This window comes from Tursiops truncatus, chromosome 13 (genome assembly GCF_011762595.2).
Source record: "Tursiops truncatus isolate mTurTru1 chromosome 13, mTurTru1.mat.Y, whole genome shotgun sequence".
NCBI lineage: Eukaryota > Metazoa > Chordata > Mammalia > Artiodactyla > Delphinidae > Tursiops > Tursiops truncatus.
The window spans coordinates 75,197,308-75,222,011 of NC_047046.1; the positions used below are offsets into that span (position 1 = coordinate 75,197,308).

Sequence of the window (24,704 nt, forward strand, 5' to 3'; positions counted from 1 at the left end):
TCAATATAAAAATATGCATTTCAAAACACTTCAAGATATTCTGATAAGCTGTGCAGTAGAAAAGGCCCATCCAGTGCACTGTTCCCAGGTGAGTCTGAGGGGCCCTGTCATAGTAGAGCAAGGCTGGCCTGGGCTGTAGGGGCAATCCATGTTTTGTAAATTCACACTGACTTGAAACAATATTAAAACGATGTGCTTCGAAAAGCAAAATAAAGATAAAGCACAGAGCACCTTTTACCGTGTTGTAATAAAATATTCATTAATTCCTCTGTGTGAAAATCTGGAGAAAGTTGAAAGGCAAAACTAGATATAAAAGGAAAAATAATAAGTGTTTATAAAGTCAGTTTTCTCTGACTTGTGAAAAGACTGATCAAAAATCCTTTGAGGCAACGTGAGAGTTCATGGGTTCTCCACCTGCCAATACCGTTTCAGCAGCTTCTTAGCTGTCACCTAGATTTCATATTACAGACTGCATGAGGTCTTACATTGACACCAATACGTCTCTTGTTTTTTGTACTATAACGCTTTCGCTGGTATACCATGAAGTACTATCACAAGTCAATTATAACTATACTTCATCATAAATAGGAATTAAGAAAGTACATTTTGCCAAACTGATTTTCCAGTCTCCTAAATTGTATCTGTTCACTCACCTGCCAGTTTGAAAGATGTGCTAATTTGTAGAGGGCTTCCTCATCATTAATAATGAATTAGTGATGCTATAACTTAATTCAAAATCAATTACTTTTTAAAAATGGGACTCAGACCAAGAAAGCTTAGCATCAGCCAAACTCTCCTGGCTCACCATGGGCAAAAGGCCAACTCCACAGTGACATCTAAAGGTCACTTTATGAAGAATCCAAATAAAAATTACTCTCAAAATATTTTGTCCATTAAAATTAGTTTATGAATAGAAATTAAACTTTAACGAGAGGACTTTGGGCCTTTGAGCTAGAATCTCACAACCAGAAAGAAAAGCAATTTTAACACTGACCTATGATATTTTCAGAAAGTTTAACTATTGATTTAAAGAATTCTGTTGGAATAATGCATGATAAAAGCTTTGGAAGTAACAGTTATTGAATCTACAATTAAAAACTAATCATTTAGGGGCTTCCCTGGTGGTGCAGTGGTTAAGAATCTGCCTGCCAATGCAGAGGACATGGGTTCGAGCCCTGGTCTGGGAAGATCCCACATGCTGCGGAGCAACTAAGCCCATGCACCACAACTACTGAGCCTGCGCTCTAGAGCCTGTGAGCCACAACTACTGAGCCTGTGTTCCAAAACTATTGAGCCTGCGCTCTAGAGCCCGTGCTCTGAAACAAGAGAAAGCCTGCGCACAGCAACGAAGACCCAATGCAGCCAAAAATAAATAAATAAAATAAAATTTTTAAAAACCAAAAAAAACCAATCACTTAAATCTTTTCCCCCACGGACAAGACACAAATAACAAGCTTTTTCTGCTTTTCTGTCTCCAGAAATTCCATGAGAATCCAGAAATGGAAAAAAAAAAAAAGTGAAGGTAAAACCTGCATCTAGCTGATTGACTATGAAAACTAAAAAAGCACTAAAAAGCATAAAATAGTATTGCTGAATACTGAAGAAAAATGAAAAACACCTGCAAACATTGTTCTACACATCCTGATTGTCTTTCTAATGTTGTTTAGTAGTTAGAACTACTTGCAAAACAAGTGCTTAGAGTTGATAAGTATTTATGGTGCCACCTGGTGATTTACTTCATGTTCAGCCAGTGCATTGATTTTGGATGTGATCAGTACTGCCCCCTCAGGAGCACATTCTCCTCTGCATATAATACAGGAAGCTGTATAGCTGGGGACCAGAGACTGTTACAGGTGCTCTGAAACATCAGTGAGAGGAGTTGCCAACTAAAGGAAAAAATGAAAATGTAGAATGCTTTACTCTGCTTTTCCACAGATGTAACCATGACTTCATGCAAAACCTAAAGAAAATGGAAGCTCCTTTATTCCAGATAACCCATAAATTCAGAATTCCACATATAATTTCCTTTAGATGAGCAGAGTATGTTATACATTAATATCCATCTCCTTTATGAATCCTTGATAAGATTTTAGTTGACAAGGAGAATGAGAACCAGGATCTGGATGCTGAATGATGGCTTTGGCAACATCACGTGAGGTGGCTTTTGGGTCTGCCACACAGTTTGAGTTTCTTTGTTGTGAGCATCTGTGCCAGGCCATTGAGAAACACCAGAAAGATGGTCATGGACATGACAATCACGTAGTGGCTGATGCTACAGAAGGAGAAAAAGAAACATGTTACAGGCAGAGAGAACACATAAGAGGAAAAGCATAAGATTCCTCTAACTAACGTTTCTAAATGTACAGTTGATCCTTGAACAACTCAGGGATTAGGGGTGCTGACCCTCTGAGAAGTCGAAAATCAGCTTATAACTTTATAGTTGGCCCTCAGCACCCAGGGTTCCTAAGTATCTATGGTTTGGCAGCCTCGCATTCAACCAACCACAGATCTTGTAGTATTGCAGCATTTACTATTGAAAAGAATCCACAAATAAGTGGATCCATGCAGTTCAAACCCATGTTGTTCAAGGGTCAACTGTGTATATAAAATACACAGAATTACAGATACCAATGATTTTGAAATAGATATCAATATGTTAAAAAGAACAAATTTGTTGTAGAAGTAGTGATGAACATAATATTTTGAGATAGCTCCAACAACTATAATGGTATGAAAATGTCTGATTGATATTAGTAGCGCCTGTGTCTTTGTCACCATTAGAAACTGAATTTTAAAATTTAGCTTTTAGAAAAATAAAGATAATTTCCCCCCTCTAATTCTTATATACTCTGAATAATATCCACAGACTCCCCATGATGTCCCCAAGTTAAGTATTCTGATGTTTTAGACCATGCCATCCCATGTTTTGACATAAGTTAGAAGTACTTTGACAAAAGTACCAGCCACAAAGAAAGAAAAATGTTACCCAAACTCAAATTCAGTGAAGTGAAAGTTTTAGTCAAAGAATCTAAACAAAAGAAAAGGGACACATCTCTCTATTAATCTCAGAGTCAAAGCTACTATCCCCAAGACTTCTGGAAGAAGATAGAATACGCTTAAAATTACTCAATCCCAGTTCCCATCTATCAGCAATATTAAATGTTCAGTTTTTCTTTTTAAACACAGTACATAGTACATGGCTTGATGATAAATTTGGAAATATGGAAAGAAATTTAGGACACAGATCTGACAAATGTGCAACAAAGCAGAGGCTTCCTATAGTGTACTAGTACAGTATTGCCCAAGCTAAGCTTCAGTGCAGATTGGCAAGTTTATTCACAATGCCTATCAGAGTTGTGTTTAACTGTCTAACTTCATAAGAGATTCACACATTTTACACCCTTCAACAAAGGTGAAGGGAAGGTTCCGCAGGCCTGTAACCAAGCTGGTTTGATGAAGGGAGGTCATATTTTCTCCCCTTTCCTCTCCTCTACCCCCAGCAAACAGAAGTCCTGGTGTGGGTTAAAAAAGCCCCTTCCCAAGAATGGCCCCCAGGGCAAGCCCCAGGGAACTTGTCTTAGGGCATCTGGGAAGGTGCCTTTTGGGTGCATGTAAAACAGGCGGATCACAGAGAGGGACATGGAGACTAAGGGGAAAGGGAACAGCGGCCTGTAGGCCTCCCTCCCACCTTCTCAATAACTCCAGTCCAGTAGGTGGGCAGCCCCCCAAAATGTCAAACTGCTGGCCCTAGGCCAACCTAGGCAAAGCTTCACTGTGCTGTCAGGTAACTGCTCCATAGGCAAGGCCCCTCAAGGCCAGGAAAGAAGGGCCTCTACTCTATGCAGCTTTTATTTATTTATTTATTTATGGTATTGTTATAAGCTTTTAAGTAAGAACCTCCAATTGTAAAGCTTTATGGTTTGATAGGATTTCCTTTGGAAAGGCACTGATTCCTATTTAAAATCTTTCTCTAGGTTCACTGGTTCATCTTGTAAAGTAAATTTGATATAGAAGAGTTGGCTAATTAAAAAATAAGAATGAGAACTAATTATGTTAGAAATCTGGTTCTGGACTAGGGTAGGCTCCTGACCTAAAAAGAAAACAATAAAATTAGATCTTTAACTGCTAGCCAAATATTAACATTAAGTTAAGAGTTTTGAAATGTTTGTTTATTTTCACTGTAAAAATAATGTAATAGAATATTGGACCTGGAATTTTCTTCTACTTAAATTTATGTGTGTATGTGTTTGTGTGTATGTGTGTTTGTATATATTTTTTTAACCCTGAATGAATATGATATAGCTCTTATCTACCACTTAATTATGTAGATTTTACAAAGCTACTTTCCAACTTTAGTAGCTACAGAGGAAATAAATCACTGATAATTATTTATTTAAAAATGAAAACAATGATAAGACATTTTTATCATTCTACAAAGCCCTTCTGGGAATAAAACTATCTAGATATTTATTTTAACAGAATGCTCTTGAACAACTCATGCCAAAATAGACAAGATTATGTGACCAAAATTACGTGAGTTATGCTGAAATTTTATCACACTTAAGTTGGTAACTGGTTGACTGATCTTACTTTAAACATCTTCCAAAGTGGGGCAATTCAAGTTTATCACAGCACAGAGGTGTTAGAAAACTAGAAGCTTTAAAAAAAAAAATCAGAAAATCTTCCTTTTCCTGGAGATGGAGTAGGTGTACTTTCCCCTATTCTTCCTGCCAAGTACAACAAAAACTCTGGGCATTGTATATAAAAGAAACGTAAGAAGACTGAACAGTGGATAGAATACACACAGGTTAAGGATCTTGGGACCCAAGGAATGACACAGTGGGTAGTTCCCTGGATTTTCTTTTTGCTGGAACAAAATGGAACAAACCAGAAATGCCAATGGACATAGCCCAAACCCCCTCAAAACAACCCAACATGATAACAAAAGCCTACTCTCTAGCCAAAGGACAGACAAGGAGTGGGGCAGGCCCAAAAGATGGAAAACTGTTAGACAGTAACTGTTCCACTTCAGCCAGAAACCACAGAAAAAAGGGTGGTTCGGCTCCTACCTGCTCTAGCAAAGGCCGAGTGGGGAGCCTACACTTCCACCCTCACCAGGCTTTGATGAGGTACTCCAACCCCCATCCATCCCTGACCCTGAACCCCCATGGCATGAGAGAACACTGAGTAGGGAAGCTGGTACTTTCACCCAAACCTGGCAGTGACAAGCAATTCCCACTGCCTGACAGTGTCAGTGGAGACCACGCGAGAAGCCTCGACTTGCACCCCCGTCCAGCAGTAATGAGGGCCCCCTTCACTGGGGTAGTATCAGACGAGGCCCAGTGGAGAGTCATTCACCTCCGCCCAGAGTTAACAAGGCCATTCCCCTCCCCACTGTGATGTTAGTGGAGGTCATGTAGGGGAGCAATAAGGACTTCCAGCCCTTCCTAACCACGGAAATACCAGGGGAGGCCCAGTGGGGAACTGTAATTCCTTCCCCTGCCCTGTAATAACGAGGAGACCCCTTTGGGCATCAATGGAGGCTGAATGGGGAACCTGGATTTCTACTCCAGTCAGTCAAAAAACAGTTCGGTAGTTTCTTATGAAACTAAACGTGCAACTACTATATGACCCAGCAAGTGTACTTCTGGACATTTATCCCAAAGAAATAAAAACTGATGTTCACAAGAATGCTTAGAGGCTTAATTCATATAGCCCCAAACTGGAAATAACCTCGAAGTTCTTCAATGGGTGAATGACTAAACAAACTGAGGTACATCCGTACTGCAGAATACTACTCCGAAATAAGAAGGAATGAACTACTGAAACACACAACAACCTGGATGAATCACCGGAGAATTATGCTGAGCAAAGAAAGCTAATCCCATAATGTTACATACTGTATAATTCCACATATGTCACATTCATGAAATAACAAAACTACAGAAATGAAAAAAAGATTAATGGTTGCTAGGGGTTAAGGAGGAATGGAAGCAGGAAGGAACTGGTTTTGCCAATAAAAGGGCAACATGAAGGATCCTGTGTTGATAGAAGCTGTTCTGTATCTTGACAATATGAACGTCAATATCCTGGTTGTTCTATAGCTTTGTTGCATGAAGTCCCTTGGGGGTAACTGGGTAAAGGGAGTACAGGATTTCTGTATTATTTCTTACAATCTCATGTGAACCCATAATTATCTCAAAATGTTTAATTGAAAACAACTGGCAGCTTGCAGACAACACAAAAACAGCAGGTGGGCTGGCTTGCGCTAAAGGGTCAGAGATTGCTGACCTCTGCCCTAGGCTGTCAGGTCCCTGGAGGCAGGGACCATGGTCCCTGTTTCTCTCCCCATTTCATCTTTAAGGTCCAATTCAAGGCCTTGTGGGCCCTTCAATATTTGTTAAATTATTAAAAATTTGTAATTAAAAGAAATCAGAAAATCTTCTTTTGTTTTATATACCCTGGCAGATTTAGCCTGGACTGAAATCAGACTCCCCTAAAATAAAAGTCATAGACATATAATCAAAATTAAATGATAAAAGACAAAATCCCAAATATTTAAAGAAACAAAGAGTCTCTCCCAAAATGAAGTAAAACTAGCCCTAGGAGATATTAAAACATAAAGATAAGTGTAATTCTGGCATTAGAATCAATAATCAGAACCAGGGAAGGGAACAGAAAGCACCGTACACTAAAGATAAAGGAACCATCACAAAAACCTCATGACTGTTCTGGCTAGGCTCACTTTAATTTTATGGGCACAGATGAGATTTGGTTCTCATGAATGCCTCAATTCTGACTGCACACTTGTGAATTATTTTTCTGTCTCCAAATCAAACCATTTAATGTCCTTTCTTCTCTCCTCAAAGTTCTATCACCTTCCTCCCCTCTCAGGAGATGACTTTGCTTATTTGAGAAAACTTTACTGAGAGCTAAGAGAGAACTTCTCTTCTTGCCCCAAACCTACTAAAACACCCATATCTGTCTATATTTCCTCCTGCACCTGATCCTGTCTAAAACAAACCCCTCCACTTCTATTTTGGATCCTGTTTCAACTCTCCTACAAAAGGACTTTACTTTTGCAATGACCCCCCCCCATAGTGACATTTTCCCCTTCTCTAAAGCGAGCAAAGCTGTCACCACGCAGATGTGTAATTTCTCTCATCCTAAAAATAAAAGAAAAACTCTCCCAAGATCCCATGGCTTCCTCTGGCACCATCCTAATTTAAGGCATTTTAAATTTGATATGTAAAACCCAGCTCTTAATTTCCCAAATCTTCCTTCATCATCCTCACTTTTCTGAGGGGCTTCTCCATCTCGGGAAATGGCTTTACTGTTCATTCACTTAGTTACTCAAGATAAAAAACCTAGGAGTCACCCTTGATTCTCACCTTTTCTTCTCCTAGCACATCCAGTCCATTAACAACTTCCACTCACCTCTCTTTCAGAATACTTTGTAAATCTAGCCTCTTGTTACCATTTTGAATCACTTCCCTAGTCGAAGCTGTCATCATCTCTAGTTTAGAATACTGCAAGAGCCTATTAACCAAGCTTCCTCTTCCCTCTCTCAATCCCTGAGTATGTTCTCCGTATTGGCCAAAGAGTTGTTTCCAAATGTAAAGCGTATCAAATACTTCCCTGCTCAAGAGTCTAATGCTTTGCCTTATACTTGGAATAAATTCCTAATTCCTTACAATGACCTTCAAAGCCATAAGTGACATCAACTGTCTTTCTGAACTCTCTCCCTACCATGTTTCCCCTCACACCTTTCTCGTCACAATAACCTTCATGTTTTCAAAAGTAATGACATCAGGAAATGGTTATCATAGAAAGCCAACTTAAAAAAAAAAAAACCTGTATATGTTTGCATATAAATTAAGTCTAAAAGGAGATACATCAACCTGTTGGACAGAGGTTAACTCTGAGACATTGAATTATGTGTGACTTCTTACTTTTTCTACATGCTTTCTGTATTTTCTATAATGAGCTTGTGATACGTTTCTATTTATGTGATGTTTACAAATTATGACATAGAACTCTTGGCCAAGCTCATAATTATCACAGAAATCTTCAACTCTCTTCCATTTCTGTTCCTCACAGGACATTTCAAAATCTGCAATGGTTCCTGAGATAAAAATCCTCAACCCAATAAGCTGGATATAATGGTCACAATTCTTCATGTTATAAGAAGGTTCACTCCCCAACCCAGGGACTGGAGTTCGGAGTCAGAGGTGAGATGAGGGACGGAGTGCAAACTGCCCAGTCTCCAGCCTCGAGGATCAAATCCAGGACAGCCCAATCTGACCCTGGTTCCATGGGAAGACCAGGCAAGGAGGTTAGGAGGCAGGTAGATGAAGGAAAGCCATGAGGACTGTAAAAGGTTACACTATAGAACGAATACACAGAATGTGGCCTATCCATACAATGGAACACTATTCAGCAATGAAAGGGAACAAAGTACTGATCCATGCTACAACATAAAGGAATGCCAAAAACATCACACTAACTGGAAGAAGACAGATGTGAAAGACTACATATCGTATGATTCCATTTATTGAAATGTCCAGGCAATAGGCAAATCTGGAGAGACAGAAAGCAGAGTAGTGGTTTCCTGGGACCAGGTATGGGAATTGCATAGAACTGAATTAGGCACGGGAGAATTTTTTGAGTGATGGAAATATTCAAAAACTAGATTGTGGTGATGGTTGCACAACTCCATAAATCTGCTGAAAAATCACTGAAGTGATTTAAATCATTTAAAACCTTAAAATGGATGAATTTTATGATATATAAATTATACCTCAATAAAGCTGTAAAAAGAAGATATTCTAGCAGATGTTTTTTCCATTAAATTTTACTATCAATTTTAGGTGTTTTTTAAAACTTTAAAATATTAAATATGACTTGATCTCTTAACAAAGTAGTTTTGTAAAACCAGAAAGTAGGTGACCCATCCTCAAATTTAGTGACAGTCTATTTATAAAAGGTATTCCACAGATCACCTATCTCCTTGGCCTGAAGTGGCCTGAAATCATGGACTCTTGGCTCATTTAAGCTAACATCGTTGGCAGGGAACAGTTGTGAAGCTCATCATCTTCGTGCCACTGAGTCTAAGGCATTCAGGTTGTTATATTTTCCATCAATCAAGTCTTGGTGTCATCATTGCATAGCAGAGTTAAAGGAACATCAAATTTCTACTTGCAATGAGTTCCGCTGTTCCCACTCTCTTCCCTTGACTATTTTGACAGCATTTAAATCAGTAATTCTAAAGGTATACATATGAGATGGTAGAGGGACAGGGTCTGTGTGTGGAGGGGCATACAGAATCACCAGGCAGGCCTGTTCAATGTGTACAATGGGTGATAAAAGGTTGATTATACTTCTCAATTAGGATAATGGGCAATAGAAGCAGGTCCTATCTGTCAGATGTACTGGGGAAGAAACAGGTTGAGAATCACTGATTTTAATAAAGCTTAGTATTCATTGTCAAGTGTAAAGATATTTTATGGCACTTATTAATTACATTTAGGAGGATATTAAAATATTACTGGACTTAATTTTAAGTTTTCACTATATCTAAAGATAGAAGTGATACTTTAGTTGTCATTTATATTTTAATAATGTATAACAATAGTGCATGTAGGAAACAAAGTCCAAATGAATACCACTATCAAACTAAAGTTCAAACTGATGATGATGACTATTCACCTCATATCAAATACATTCAGAACATAAATTTAAATCTACTTTTTTTATAGTTATGAAAATTCCCTCAAAGGAATTTTTTCTCTAGTTTAAAAAATGCATTTCTCTCAGTATGGAATATAAAAGGCAATACTCTGTAAAGTTTATGGCCTGCTATAAATGAAGAAACTGTGTAAAAGATCAAAAGAAGAAAATGCTAAATTATAGCTCTGTCGGCCCAACCCAGTTTCATGGCCTGGGTAGGATATTTTTCACATGGCTGTTGAAAAAAACACCTGATGCCACAAGGTTCTCCAGAAAACCACTGAAATTACACCCATGGTTTCAGGTGATTATACTGACTGGAGTGTATTCCTTTAACAGTTTCCATTAAAGTCTGGTAAAATCTGCTCCAAAGATGCATTTTGAACATATTGGACTACACTTACAAACAGGTATCCTGTCTTATGCCGTAGCAATGCAATCTTTATTTTTAAAGACACTCTTATTTATTAACCTGAAACTCATAGCTGAGGAATCTCTCCAACCTATTTTGAAAACCCACTGCAGTCCCCACGACGGCACTACAGACATTACAGATACATGTCAGACTGCATTCATGGGGGTCATTAGCCCCTAGTCCTCTCTCAAATTCTAGGACAGGTTCTCACCATTTATGTATTTATAAAGCAATAAAATTTATAAAGCAATAAAAAGGACAAAAGTACAACATTCCATTCCTGTGAATAATAGGCATGGAATGGCTGAAGTTATTAACTGTATTACTAATACAAAGGAGTTTGGAAATAAAATTTGTCACAAAGGGAAACCACTGCAGGAGCACAATTCAAATAACCCTGGTTCCCATTAAGGAAATTATGACAGTAAGTTTAATAATATCTGCAACATGACAAGGAACTGCTCAGCTTTTCAAATGTATATCCACATAGGAATAATTAGAAAGCCAAAACTTAAAAGCAACATTATCACAAATAAAATGCAGGAAAAAGTAGAATAATGAAGTTTCAATAGGTGAACCTTATTATATGGTGCTTTAGTTTTGGATCTTGAAGTGTATTTTCCCCCACTATCCAAACCTTTTCCTGGCAATCAATCAGATGCTTATGAAGATGCATGAACCACTTCTGCGCATTAGACCTGTATCACGTGGTTCACTGCAGTACTGTATGCCATCACTGCTATACAGGATGCAAAGGAAAGATTTTAGAATTCTAACTCACCAACAAGAGCAGCAGCAGCAACGAAAACCTCACCTTGCAGCATCAACTGGGGCAATTCCACTTAGAAAGCTTAATTCCACTAACTCAGATTTCATTTTGTCTCTGCACCCCAACCTCTTCCACCTCCCCGCTCCCCATCATCTTCCTTTCTTAAGTAGGCATCTTTTGTACAATACAATAAAAGACAAAGAAGACAAACAGAGCAGAGCAAAGAGATATTTCAGCAGGAATGACCGGGAGAGGATGTGGGTAATTTATGTAGGATAGTTCAATGTTCTCAGCCTGATGAACAGAACTGAGCTCTGAAATCTGAAGTCTCTCAGAGCAAGCATCCCATTTTACCTATGGGAGTTAGACTCGTGATGATGAAGCATTAAGACTGAGATAAACTGAGGTTTAACATAACTTATTAACTGGCTACGCCTTTATTCTCTTCCCATCCACTTTGGATTTTTAATGTTGTATAGATGAGGATGTGAAGATTACACCGGGACAAAAGGCATAAACCAGGACTGCTCCAGGTAAACCTGGACATATGATCCCTGTATGTGTAGGGCAGCTCCCTTTATAAAAAAATACTATTACCACAAAATATTTCTACAGCACAGTTTTTACCCTGTATAGCATTAATTAATTATATACTATTTTAATACGTAATATAAATGAAGTACAGTACTGAACCACGTTAACGTCCTTTTCTCATGGCTAGTGCTGCTGAGGGAGGGGTCATTAATGCATTCACAGCCTACAAGTGCTAATGCACCATTCTGTTTCCCTTGGTTTGAATGATGCTCATTGTTTGTTTTATGCCTCTGCAGTCTCTTTTTTGCTATTATTTTGTGCTCTGATGAACACTTTATTTCCCATGATGGTTGTGTAAAGGAATGCAAGGAAGAGGCCTGGAGGTACCACACGCGTGCCAAGAAGAACATCACACTAGATACTAAATTCAAGTTTTGCAATGGGTCAAAGCCTCTTTTAGTAACAAAAATAAAGATAGATAAACTGGACTATATCAAAATTTAAAACTTCTGTGCAAAGGACATAATCAACAGAGTGAAAAAGCAAACTACAGAATGGGAGAAAATATTTGCAAATCATATATCTGATAAGGGGTTAATGTCCAGGACAGCCCAATCTGACCCTGGTTCCATGGGAAGACCAGGCAAGGAGGTTAGGAGGCAGGTAGATGAAGGAAAGCCATGAGGACTCAACACTAAACAATAGGCAGGTAGATGAAGGAAAGCCATGAGGACTCAACACTCAACAATAAAAAACCAAATAACTCAAATGAAAAATGGGCAAAGGACTTGACCAGATATTTTGCCAAAGAAGACATACAAATAGCCAACAAGCACATGAAAAATGCTCAACATCACGAACCATTAGGGAAATGCAAGTCAAAACTACAATGAGATATACTTCACACCCATCAGGGTGGCTACTATCAAAAAAAGAAAAGAAAACAAGGATTGGTGAGAATGTGGAGAAATTCGTCTTCTGCACTACTGGTAGGAATAAAATGGCACAACTGCTATGAAACACATTAAGGCAATTCCTCAAAAGATTAAAAACAGAACTACCATATGATCCAGCAATCTCATTTCTGGGTGTGTTTCTCAAAGAACTGACAGCAGGGACTTGAATGGATAATGAACACCCATGTTATAGTAGCATTATTCACAATAGCCAAAGGTGGGAGCAACCTATGTGCCCACTGATGGATGAATGGATAGACAAACATGATATATACATACAATGGAATATTATTCAGCCTTCAAAAGGAAGGAAATTCTGATACATGCTACAACATGGATGAACCTTCAGGACATTACCCTAAGTGAAATTAGCCAGATATGAAAGGACAAATATTGTGTGATTCCACCTATACGAGGTACCTAGAGTAGCCAAACTCATAGAGACAGGAAGTAGAAAAGTGGATTCCAGGGGCTGAGGGGAAGGGAAAATAGGGAGCTGCTGTTTAATGGGTATAGAGATTCAGTTATGCAAGATGAAAAAGTTCTAGAGATTAGTTGTACAGCAATGTGAATATATTTAATAAAACTGAGCTGTACACTTTAAAATGGTTAACGTGGTTTTTTTGTAATGTATATATTACGATAATTTTTTTAAAGAAAAGAAAAACATTATCAAGGAAAAAGACTGTCAAAGTTGGCAATTTGGATTTAGTGCAAAGTACTATGACATGGTAACGGGCCCTGTAACATCACTGAAGTCTGGGGGGACAGACCTTGAAGGAAGCAGGAAAAAATTGTGCCTGGAAGCACAGAATAACTTCAGGGATCAAAAGAGAATTGAAGCCTGACCGTTAAGGTTATGCCAGGAGCACTTAAGGATAATGCTTAATCACCCTGATGGTGCTGGTTTAGTTAGTTCCTCCATTTCCAGGCACATTCTACCCCACCCGTCACTCCATGGAATGAACTTGTATAAAAAAGGCAGTCAAGATTCCTAACTCCTAGGCAATAATTCACTTGTGGAAGTAACATCTAAAATATTAAAGCTCCAGTAGAACCAAAGTACATGGCTGCTCACTTATATGCCAACAGAAGCACACTGTAGTTTTGTATTCAAGGTTCTCCAAGTTAAGGTTCCCAAAGGCTATTTTCTGGAAATTTGTTTATCCAAAACCTAAGGTTTCTGAAATTCAGCTTATTTATCACACTCCAGATGAGTAGGCATTGGGCTTTTTCACCTCTATGCTTTGCTCATATCCATTCTGTCCGCCGAAAATACTCTAAGTCCCCTAACTGAAATTATACCCTTCATTCAAGGCCCAGCTCAAATGCTGACCTTGAGCAATGTTTTCTCAGTCATTGAAGTCGGAATTGAAGCGGCCTCCATTCGGTATTCACATAACGCTTAAGCACATGCTGCCTCATATTACAGTTATTCTGTCTTACAACCCTGAATGCAGGGGCCATGTGTCAGAGTCATATCCTTCCAGGGCTGGAATATTCCTTATAAGTTATACAGTAGAACTTCCCCCTTTTCGTGAATTCCCCACGAAAAACTCTGATGCAGGAGTTATCTATCTCTAGCAGTGGGGCATCACCAAGTCTTGAGAAGGCAAGCCCATTCATCTTTGGGCCCTTGGTAACACCTGGGCATGCTTCATGGATGGTCAATGCTCACTATATACTTTTTCCTGAAGAAATGATCTATATATTAAATGTACATACAATGCAAAAACCTGAAACCTACGTATTCCATGTTATTAAGTCTTTCAGAGCCAGTTTCCTCTGCTGTAAAGTAGAAATAATTATATTTTCTTCACATCATTGTCATTAAAACTAATGAAATAACCTATGTAAAACTCCTAATACACTGTGTGCAATAAATGACATTTTAATACTAATTATTATATCAATTTAATACCTTTCTCAATAATCCTTAACTTTACTCATTTGCTGCTTAATTTAATCTGGCTTTTCCCCAGATTTGGGTATAAGTTTTTTTCTGTGGCAAAACAATCCAATCCTCCAAAAGGTTTCTGGAAACTTCTAGCGATCCCAGAAAGGAGGAGAGATAAACATGATTGCATTAAATTCCTTAAAACAGTTTAACATTTCTAAAGAAAGACATTGCAGAATTTTCCAGAGAAAAACGGTGACTATCTTTAAACAAGCAACATGAAAGACTGGGAAAGAGAGAAAATAATTTGTGGACAAAGAAGGATACAGGACTTCAGGAGTGGATCAAGGGCTGATGTTGATGCCAGAAGGTGGAAAATGAAATGCTAAAAAGGGTATTCTTTCTCTTTCTCTCTCTTTCCCTCCCTCTCTTTTCCCCTGCCTCCTCCCCACGGCTCCCTTTCTCTTTTTCTTCCTTCTTTTTCTTCTTTTTGATGAAAGAGTATATTACTAGAGAGGAAGCAAAGAAAAGGTAATTTGAGGGGTTGGTGTTGAGGGGAACGTTCTGCTAATTAAGTTTTCGATGAAAGACTGAAGATGACAGAAAGGGAACAGGGCCAACAGTGCTGAATGGAATGGGATCCGTGAAGAACTGACAAGAGATGGATGTGAGCAAGAGGGCACAATGTAATGAGAAAGACAGGCTTAGAGTTGTTGCTCAATAGGTACTTGTTGAGTGAAAGCATGAAAGACTAAGTAAGTCAGTAAGTGGGGGAAAAGGTCCTGAATTCTGGGATCCAATGCTGAAAAGAAATCTCCTCTACTGGAGTCCTGAGTATAAGGTAACCAAGGTCAGCAAAGGTGATGCAGCTAACGAAAATTTCTGATCAGGGCCTTGCTCATGGGTATCTTGATTCATCACTATGTCCTTGAATTTGCCCTTGACTCTCTGTAGCCCTAGCAAAAGTCCTTCTAGGGCACACACAGAGCCTCAGAATTTCATAAGCATCACAGTACTGCAGCGTTTCTTTAACCGTATCTTTCAACTCTCCTAGGAAGAGTCTTCTTTATGTCACAAGGTTTTTCTCTCAACCACCAGTATGAGACTATCTGTTGCCATCTTCTGACATAAATAAGACGCCACTTTGCCAGCCGTGCAGTTTGGCAGTGTGTGCTTGGGTCTGTGGTGCCTGTCGGCAGCCTGCACGCCCCGTGACGGCCTTCCCCTAGGAGAAAGCTGCCACCGGCCTCATTCCCTGCTTCTCAGTATTTTCTCTTTGAGGACACAACTCCGCTCTGTACACTCAACAAAGGCCTCTGGCACAAAACAGGACTTTTCTGACCTAAGATGCCCTTACTCTTGGCTCATTCCCTCCTAATCAATATTTCTTTCTCCTGTAAATCCTAGATTTATATTATTCAAAACTTTGCAGTGAATGGTTCCTTTGCAACAATCACAAACATGGGATTAGACACAGAGCCACTTTTCAAAAGAGGTTATTAGAATTACAAAACAAAGACTCTGGGGAATTCTAAGTAGAGGCACTTAAGGGCAGTGGGAATACACAGCTCTGGTGCCCAAGTGCTGCCTCCCTGACCTGCTCAGCCATTTACAGGCCCTGTGGCATGAGCAAGTCGCACTCTCCTTAGGGCCACGGGGTCCTCAACTGTAAAATGAGGCAGTAAATATATCTGTGGTGGAAAATAATGTGTACTTCACAGTGCTATGATAAAGATCACATGAAATAATGTGCTGGAAGATACTGTAAACATGGTGGCACAATACCAGTGTTGGTTATTAGTGCTACAGCTGTGACCGGGGCAAGCCTTTGGCATCCTGAGCTCAAACTCAAGTTTGAGCTTCTGTCTTGTTTTGCCTTTTGCCAAATATAAACGGATTCTCTGGTCTCTGAACTGCCTGTATCACGCCTCTCCGGGCCCATGTCTCAAATAAACAACTGCTGGGTACGAGATTCTGTGTTGCAACGCCTTGCTCTGACCTTGCGGGTATGGGTCACTACTCTACTCTGTGAATGGGCTTACTACATTTGAGCCCCGATGCTGGACCCCAGTTTTGACACAGGGTAACCAGATCTAGGGACATTCATGCCTTCCAGCTATAATATCATTCCTCACATCACTCATGGCTGAAACAAAATGATAACAAAATCTCAAAAGGAGGTGTGAGGGTATTCCCATGTGATAACTGCCCTATTTCTCCTTCCCTTTCCAATTAAGCTTGAAAGAGTGGTCTGGACTTAAAACTCTACTTCCTGACCTCCCATTTCATTTATGACTTTCCCTTTAATTTTTTTTTTAATTGGAACCTTTTTTTTGTTGTTCTTATTTCAGTATATTAACAATATACTTATTCCCTGTTTCTCTTCCTCTTCCTCATTTTTATTTTTATTTTTTTAATAGTCATCAATTTTATACACATCAGTGTATACGTGTCAATCCCAATGTCCCAGTTCATCACACCACCACCGCCAGTCCCCCGCCACTTTCCCCCCTTGGTGTCCATAAGTTTGTTCTCTATATCTGTGTCTCAATTTCTGCCCTGCAAACAGGTTCATCTGTCCTATGTTTCTAGGTTCCACAAATATGCATTAATATACGATATTTGTTTTTCTCTTTCTGATTTACTTCACTCTGTATGACAGTCTCTAGATCCATCCACGTCTCAACAAATGATCCAATTTCATTCCTTTTTACGGCTGAGTAATATTCCACTGTATATATGTACCACATCTTCTTTATCTATTTGTCTGTCGATGGGCATTTAGGTTGCTTCCATGACCTGGCTATTGTAAATAGAGCTGCAATGAACATTGGGGTGCATGTGTCTTTTTGAATTATGGCTATCTCTGGGTATATGCCCAGTAGTGGGATTGCTGGATCATATGGTAATTCTATTTTTAGTTTTTAAGGAACCTCCATACTGTTCTCCATAGTGGCTGTATCAATTTACATTCCCACCAACAGTGCAAGAGGGTGCCCTTTTCTCCACACCCTCTCCAGCATTTGTTGTTTGTAGATTTTCTGATGACGCCATTTCTAACTGGTGTGAGGAGATACCTCATTGTAGTTTTGATTTGCATTTGTCTAATAATTAGTGATGTTGAGCAGATTTTCATGTGCTTCTTGGCCATCTGTATGTCTTCTTTGGAGAAATGTCTATTTAGGTCTTCTGCCCATTTTTGGATTGGGTTGTTTGTTTTTTTAATATTGAGCTGCATGAGCTGTTTATATATTTTGGAGATTAATCCTTTGTCCATTGATTCATTTGCAAATATTTTCTCCCATTCTGAGGGTTGTCTTTTCGTCTTGTTTATGGTTTCCTTTGCTGTGCAAAGGCTTTGAAGTTTCATTAGGTCCCATTTGTTTACTTTTGTTTTTATTTCCATTACTCTAGGAGGTGGATCAAAAAAGATCTTGCTGTGATTTATATCAAAGAGTGTTCTTCCTATGTTTTCCTCTAAGAGTTTTATAGTGTCCGGTCTTACATTTAGGTCTCTAATCCATTTTGAGTTTATTTTTGTGTATGGTGTTAGGGAGCATTCTAATTTCATTCTTAAACATGTAGCTCTCCGGTTTTCCCAGCACCACTTATTGAAGAGGCTGTCTATTCTACATTGTATATTCTTGCCTCCTTTGTCATAGATTAGTTGACCATAGGTGCGTGGGTTTATCTCTGGGCTTTCTATCTTGTCCCATTGATCTATGTTTCTGTTTTTGTGACAGTACTATATTGTCTTGATTACTGTAGCTCTGTAGTATAGTCTGAAGTCAGGGAGACTGATTCCTCCAGCTCCTTTTTTTCCCTCAAGACTGCTCTGGCTATTCGGGGTCTTTTGTGTTTCCATACAAATTTTAAGATTTTTTGTTCTAGTTCCATAAAAACTGCCTTTGATAATTTGATAGGGATTGCATTGAATCTGTAGATTGCTTTGGGTAGTAGAGTCATTTTCACAATATTGATTCTTCCAATCCAAGAACATGGTATATCTCTCCATCTGTTGGTATCATCTTTAATTTCTTTCATCAGTGTCTTACAGTTTTCTGCATACAGGTCTTTTGTCTCCCTAGGTAGATTTATTCCTAGGTATTTTATTCTTTTCATTGCAATGTAAATGGGAGTGTTTCCTTAATTTCTTTTTCACATTTTTCATCATTAGTGTATAGGAATGCAAGAGATTTCTGAGCATTAATTTTGTATCCTGCAACTTTACCAAATTCATTGATTAGCTCTAGTAGTTTTCTGGTGGCATCTTTAGGATTCTCCATGTATAGTATCATGTCATCTGCAAACAGTGACACTTTTACTTCTTCTTTTCCAATTTGTATTCCTTTAATTTCTTCTTCTTCTCTGATTGCCATGGCTAGGACTTCCAAAACTATGTTGAATAATAGTGGTGAGAGTAGACATCCTTGTCTTGCTCCTGATCTTAGAGAAAATGCTTTCAGTTTTTCAGCACTGAGAGTGATGTTTGCTATGGGTTTGTCGTATATGGCCTTTATTATGTTGAGGTAGGTTCCCTCTATGCCCACTTTCTGGAGAGTTTTTATCATAAATGGGTGTTGAATTTTGCCAAAAGCTTTTTCTGCATCTATTGAGATGATCATATGGTTTTTCTTCTTCAATTTGTTAATATGGTGAATCACATTGATTGATTTGCATATATTGAAGAATCCTTGCATCCCTGGGATTAATCCCACTTGATCATGGTGTATGATCCTTTTAATGTGTTGTTGGATTCTGTTTGCTAGTGTTTTGTTGAGGATTTCTGCATCTATATTCATCAGTGGTATTGGTCTGTAATTTTCTTTTTTTGTAGTACCTTTGTCTGGTTTTGGTATCAGGGTGATGGTGGCCTCATAGAGTGAGATTGGGAATGTTCCTTCCTCTGCAATTTTTTGGAAGAGTTTGAGAAGGATGGGTGTTAGCTCTTCTCTAAATGTTTGATAGAATTCACCTGTGAAGCCATCTGGTCCTGGACTTTTGTTTTTGAAAGATTTTTAATCACAGTTTCAATTTCATTACTTGTGATTGGTCTGTTCATATTTTCTATTTCTTCCTGGTTCAGTCTTGGAAGGTATACCTTTCTAAAGATTTGTCCATTTCTTCCAGGTTGTCCATTTTATTGTCATAGAGTTGCTTGTAGTAGTCTCTTAGGATGCTTTGTATATCTGTGATGTCTGTTGTAACTACTCCTTTTTCATTTCTAATTTTATTGATTTGAGTCCTCTCCCTTGTTTTCTTGATGAGTCTGGCTAATGGTTTATCAATTTTGTTTATCTTCTCAAAGAACCAGCTTTTAGTTTTATTGATCTTTGCTACTGTTTTCTTTGTTTCTATTTATTTCTGCTCTGATCTTTATGATTTCTTTCCTTCTGCTAACTTTGGGTTTTCTTCGTTCTTCTTTCTCTAATTGCTTTAGGTGTAAGGTTAGATTGTTTATTTGAGATTTTTCTTGATTCTTGAGGTAGGCTTGTATAGCTATAAACTTCCCTCTTAGAACTGCTTTTGCTGCATCCCATTGGTTTTGGATCATCAGGTTTTCATTGTCATTTGTCTCTAGGTGTTTTTTGATTTCCTCTTTGATTTCTTCAGTGATCTCTTGGTTATTTAGTAACATATTGTTTAGCCTCCATGTGTTTGTGTTTCTTACGTATTTTCCCCTGTAATTCATTTCTAATCTCATAGCATTGTGGTCAGAAAAGATGCTTGATATGATTTCAATTTTCTTAAATTTACCAAGGCTTGATTTGTGACCCAAGATGTGATGTATCCTGGAGAATGTTCCATGCACACTTGAGAAGAAAGTGTAATCTGCTGTTTTTGGTTGGAATGTCCTATAAATATCAATTAAATCTATATGGTTTATTGTGTCATTTAAAGCTTGTGTTTCCTTATTTATTTTCATTTTGGATGATCTGTCCATTGGTGTAAGTGAGGTGTTGAAGTCCCCCACTATTATTGTGTTACTGTCTATTTCCTCTTTTATAGCTTTGAAGTTTCATTAGGTTGTTTTTGTAGGTTCAGTCAAAACAATAGGTTGTTTTCGTAGGTTCTTTTCTTCTCTTGTGTCTCCCACTTAGAGAAGTTCCTTTAGCATTTGTTGTAGAGCTGGTTTGGTGGTGCTGAATTCTCTTAGCTTCTGCTTGTCTGTAAAGGTTTTAATTTCTCCATCGAATCTGAATGAGATCCTTGCTGGGTAGAGTAATCTTGGTTACTCTAGCAATCAGAGGGTAGTGTTAAGTTTTTAAGAAAGTCTTGGTTTCCTCTAGGTCTAACTCACATATAGGATAGTTGCAAGTAAGTTGTGGGTATGTAATAAAAATTGCTATGTCATGTTTCAGGATTAGCAGGAGGGGTGCCTGCCTCTGCCCTTTGGGCTGGGGTGGAAGGAAGCTATGAATGCTAGAGTGGAGGACAGGTTTTCTATGAGGTAGAAGCACATGTGTCACAGCAGTGAAATTCTTCACATCTCCTCAGCCTCTTTCCAGGTTTTTCCCTGGGAGTAAAATGCAGAAAGTAGTACTTCCTACGTGGGGATGAAGGAAGGAGGAAAGAGGCCATGGAGAGCTCACTGGTACCATCACTGGACTGAGAGACATGCAGTTAATCCCCTTCCTCACTCCTGAGCTCCATATTACTGTCCGACTGAGTCTGGAGCCTCTGGGCTTTTCTGTTCCTTTGGCAGCACTCGCTGATAGATTCTGGGCTGCTGATTCCTCTCTTGGATTATCCATCTTCTAGGAATTTGTTGAACTTGCATTTGCTGATGGTCATTTTTCTATTGTCCTCACTTTTGCTGGGTTTGTTATTTTATTGAAGACTTGGTAGAGAGGAGAAAAATGATTATCTTTGGTCTGTGGTCCTCACCCAGAAATCAATGGATTTGATTCAGTGCAGACGTCTAATATTAAATCTTACCCTGAACCGTCCCTGGCCAAGCTCATCAATGACCCACTGTTTAATCCAATGCATGTCTTTATGTCTTTTCCTACCTACTCTCTCTGTAACATCTCAATAACCTCCCTCCTTCCTGAATGTTCTTTTGATTTCCACCACACTACTCTCACCTGGTTTCCTTCTGCCTTTCTGGCCACTTCTTTCAGCCTCATTGCCACACCTCCTGTTCTCTACCCGTAAATATCAGTGGTTCCTTAAGGTGCCATTAGATCTTTGCCTTTATTTATGCTACACATTCTCCCTAGATCTTGTGACCCAATGCGCTCTTCTAAATGCTACTCTTGCAGTGTCTAAACAGTCCCTCTCCTAACAAGCCTTCCCTTACCCTGCAAGGCTGAGGTAGGTGCCCTGACTAATGTCCCCACAGCACCCAAGAGACTATTCTAGAAATTCTCACACTGCACCATATTGTCTGCTCATGAGTCTGTTTCCTCCTCCAACCTTAAGCTCCCTGAGAGCCTGAGAATGTGTTTTTCATCCCCAGAAATTCACCTGGTGCATAGCGGGTGATCAATAAGTATTTGCCCTGTTGAATTGAGATCATGGATATTTAAAAATGCTTTGTGTTTTATGCATGTTATTACTGGTAATAACAGTGAAATTCGTACTTTGAAGAAAAAAATCTGCCAAGTAAAGATAAACCTCAAGTGAATCAGAGAAAATCAAATCCTTAATTTGTGTAATATAAATTAATGATGCTATGTAGAAATTAATGATGCACATCTTCATGTGAGAAATATATCCTCTTCATTCCTTCACATCTCTTTAGAGCCAAAACCAATATAAATTTCTCCCATCAAAAAGTCTCAAACCCATATTATAGCAGCATTATTCACAATAGCCAAAAGGGGGAAACAACTCAAGTGTCCACTGATGGATGAATGGGTAAACAAAATGTGGTCTGTACACAATGGAACATTATACAGCCTTCAAAAGGAAGGAAATTCTGACACATGCTATAACATGGATAAACCTTGAATATATTATGCTAAGTGAAATAATTCAGTCACAAAAGGGCAAATACTGTACAATTTAATTTATGTGAGCTATCCTAGAGTAGTCAAATACATAGAAACAGAAATTAAAATGTTGGTTGCCAGGGCTGGTGGAGATGGGGAATGAGGAGTTTTTTGCAAGATGAAAACCATTATGGAGATGGAATGATAATGATAGTTGTACAACAATGTGAATGTCCTTAATGCCACTGAATTCTACACTTGAAAAGGGTTAAGATGGTAAATTTTATATTATGTATATTTTGCTACAATTAAGAATAAAATAAAAAGTCTCATATGTAATAATGCTATATTTTGTCAGAATATTTTCCAAACAAAATTCTGACCTATGTTTAAAATGAAAATAAATTAATCAAATTATGGAGATAATAAGGAGAGGTATCTCAAATACAAGGCACACTATGAAGGATAAAAACATAATAATAGTTTCCATTTATTGGAGCTTATTTGATGCCAGGCACTGTGCTAAACACTTTAGATGGATTAATTCATTCAAAACGACAAGAGACAGAGAGAGATTAGAGACGTTAAGTCACTTGCTGTCAGTCTTACAGCTAAAAAGTGGCAGAAATAGATCAATCCCAGGAGCTCTGGCTTAAAGCCCATACCATGACCTACGACCTGCCTGGACACTTTGGGATCAGAGGGCTGGTGAGAAGGACACATTAAAACTTTCCCTAAGCTTCAAACTTAAGAGACTAATGAAAACAAAATTAACGACTTGTGGAGTACCCTCTCTGTGCCTAGCACACAAGGAATGGAAGAGAGTCAAATCAGCTGACTATCAAGGGAGACAGACCTCTATATAAATAACAAGGCGGTACAAGCCTGAGCTGCCTAAGAGGTAGGAACAGAGGAGAGGACTTGTAATCGAGTACCTCACCCAAACCTACACAATTCCTGGCTGAACAAATACTGACTAAAGGAAATAAAATTAGTCTATAAGAATGTATTCTATCTCTGAATGCATTTGAAAACAAAAAGGCAAAAGGATCAACCTTGCTTTCTTCCCCTCAAAGAGAAGAAATTTAACAGATTATGGCAATCATTGACGTTCAAATCACAATAAACAGGAAACTGACATTTTGTTCAGATTATACTTTAAAACACAATGTTATAGGTATCACATGTTAACATGTTCCCATATTGAAGATTCTAGGAGGCATATGATGATTACATGAAATGTAAACTGCCACAGAAAATTCACACTGCAACTTGAATAGCTTCATTGCTCTTGAGAGAGATTGAGAGATTATGAGAACACAGACACTGGAGTGATCTACCCCAGATTCAAGCAGTTTTCCTTGTACCTTCCTGCTGTTCTGCATTTCTTTCAGACTTAACATCTGTCCCCACATCATCCCAAGGAAACACCTGATAATGTGTTAATGCCAAGAACTGGAGGGACGTGTCTCACCTCCAGAGGTTTAAAATAATTGCTACTTGCTATGCTTACTTCAAAAATCAAATTGAAATCTTCTGTACTAAGATACCAAGTTACTATTTTTCACTGCACTCTGAAGAATTCTATGTGAATATATACTATACCTTATTCCAATATCAAGCCAGCTGCCATAATCTTTGATCAAGAAGAAAAAATGCTGTAAAATAAAACAAAATATGGCTTCATTAAAAACAAAGGCTATATAGATTCAGCCTAAAAGCAACTTTGTTTTAGGATTATGTCCTTCAGATTTCTGACCCCTCAGAACCACTATCTGACTGGAATCAATAAGAATTCGCCCTTTATTGAAATTTTTGCTTGGACTAAAATGAGCAATAGCTTAAAAGCCACAAACAGCATTGCCATTCAATCATATAAGCACAAAAGTGACATCTTGAATAACTAGAAGAAAACCCAGCCAACTTTCATAAAAGGCACTAAGTATCGATAATACCAAAGACTGCAGTGAAAGGAAGCCGTATCATCTATTCATCAGCAAACATTTACTGATCGCCTACTATGTGCTAATCATTGTGTTAGGTCCTGGAGATAAACTCTCTTTCAGGAGATTTATAATCTAGTGACTGATTCAGTCAATTTATCAGGCATGTGTGTGTGTGTGTGTGTGTGTGTGTGTGTGTGTGTGTGTGTGATGAGTGTTATGATTGGAAATACAGGCAAGTACAGGAGCACAAAGAAAGGGGCACACACCCCAGCTGGGGTAATAAGGGAAGGTTGTCCCAATAAAAAGTCTAAAAATCTAAGTGACAAGTAAGAGTCAGAGGAAAGAGGAGGTTGGAGAGATCCGGGGAGAAGTTTGTTTCTGACAGAGGGAGTAACGCTTATAAACATCAAGAGTCCAGGTAGAGCTTGGCAGGTCCAAGGTGAGGCTGGGGTAGAGGAAACAAGGAGGGAGAGGAGAGATACAATGCCAGTCAGGTAAGCAGAACTTAGACCACACATGGC

General features: G+C 38.6%; 1 protein-coding gene across 8 annotated transcripts in view; it reads right to left on the reverse strand.

The window, feature by feature from the left end:
* Positions 1 to 1,961: 1,961 nt before the first annotated feature.
* The window catches only part of PIGN (phosphatidylinositol glycan anchor biosynthesis class N), a 107,266-nt gene continuing 84,523 nt past the window's right edge, over positions 1,962 to 24,704 (reverse strand). For 7 of the 8 annotated variants that reach the window (XM_073790793.1, XM_019937175.3, XM_019937169.3 and 4 more), the window contains 2 exons: positions 23,843 to 23,895; positions 1,962 to 2,272 (listed from right to left, as the gene is read on the reverse strand). In XM_073790793.1, coding sequence (XP_073646894.1) covers positions 2,149 to 2,272; positions 23,843 to 23,895 — 177 coding nt within the window. In that variant the 3' untranslated portion in view covers positions 1,962 to 2,148. The remainder of the gene's footprint in view (positions 2,273 to 23,842; positions 23,896 to 24,704) is intronic. The other variant, XM_019937174.3, reaches the window with a different exon arrangement.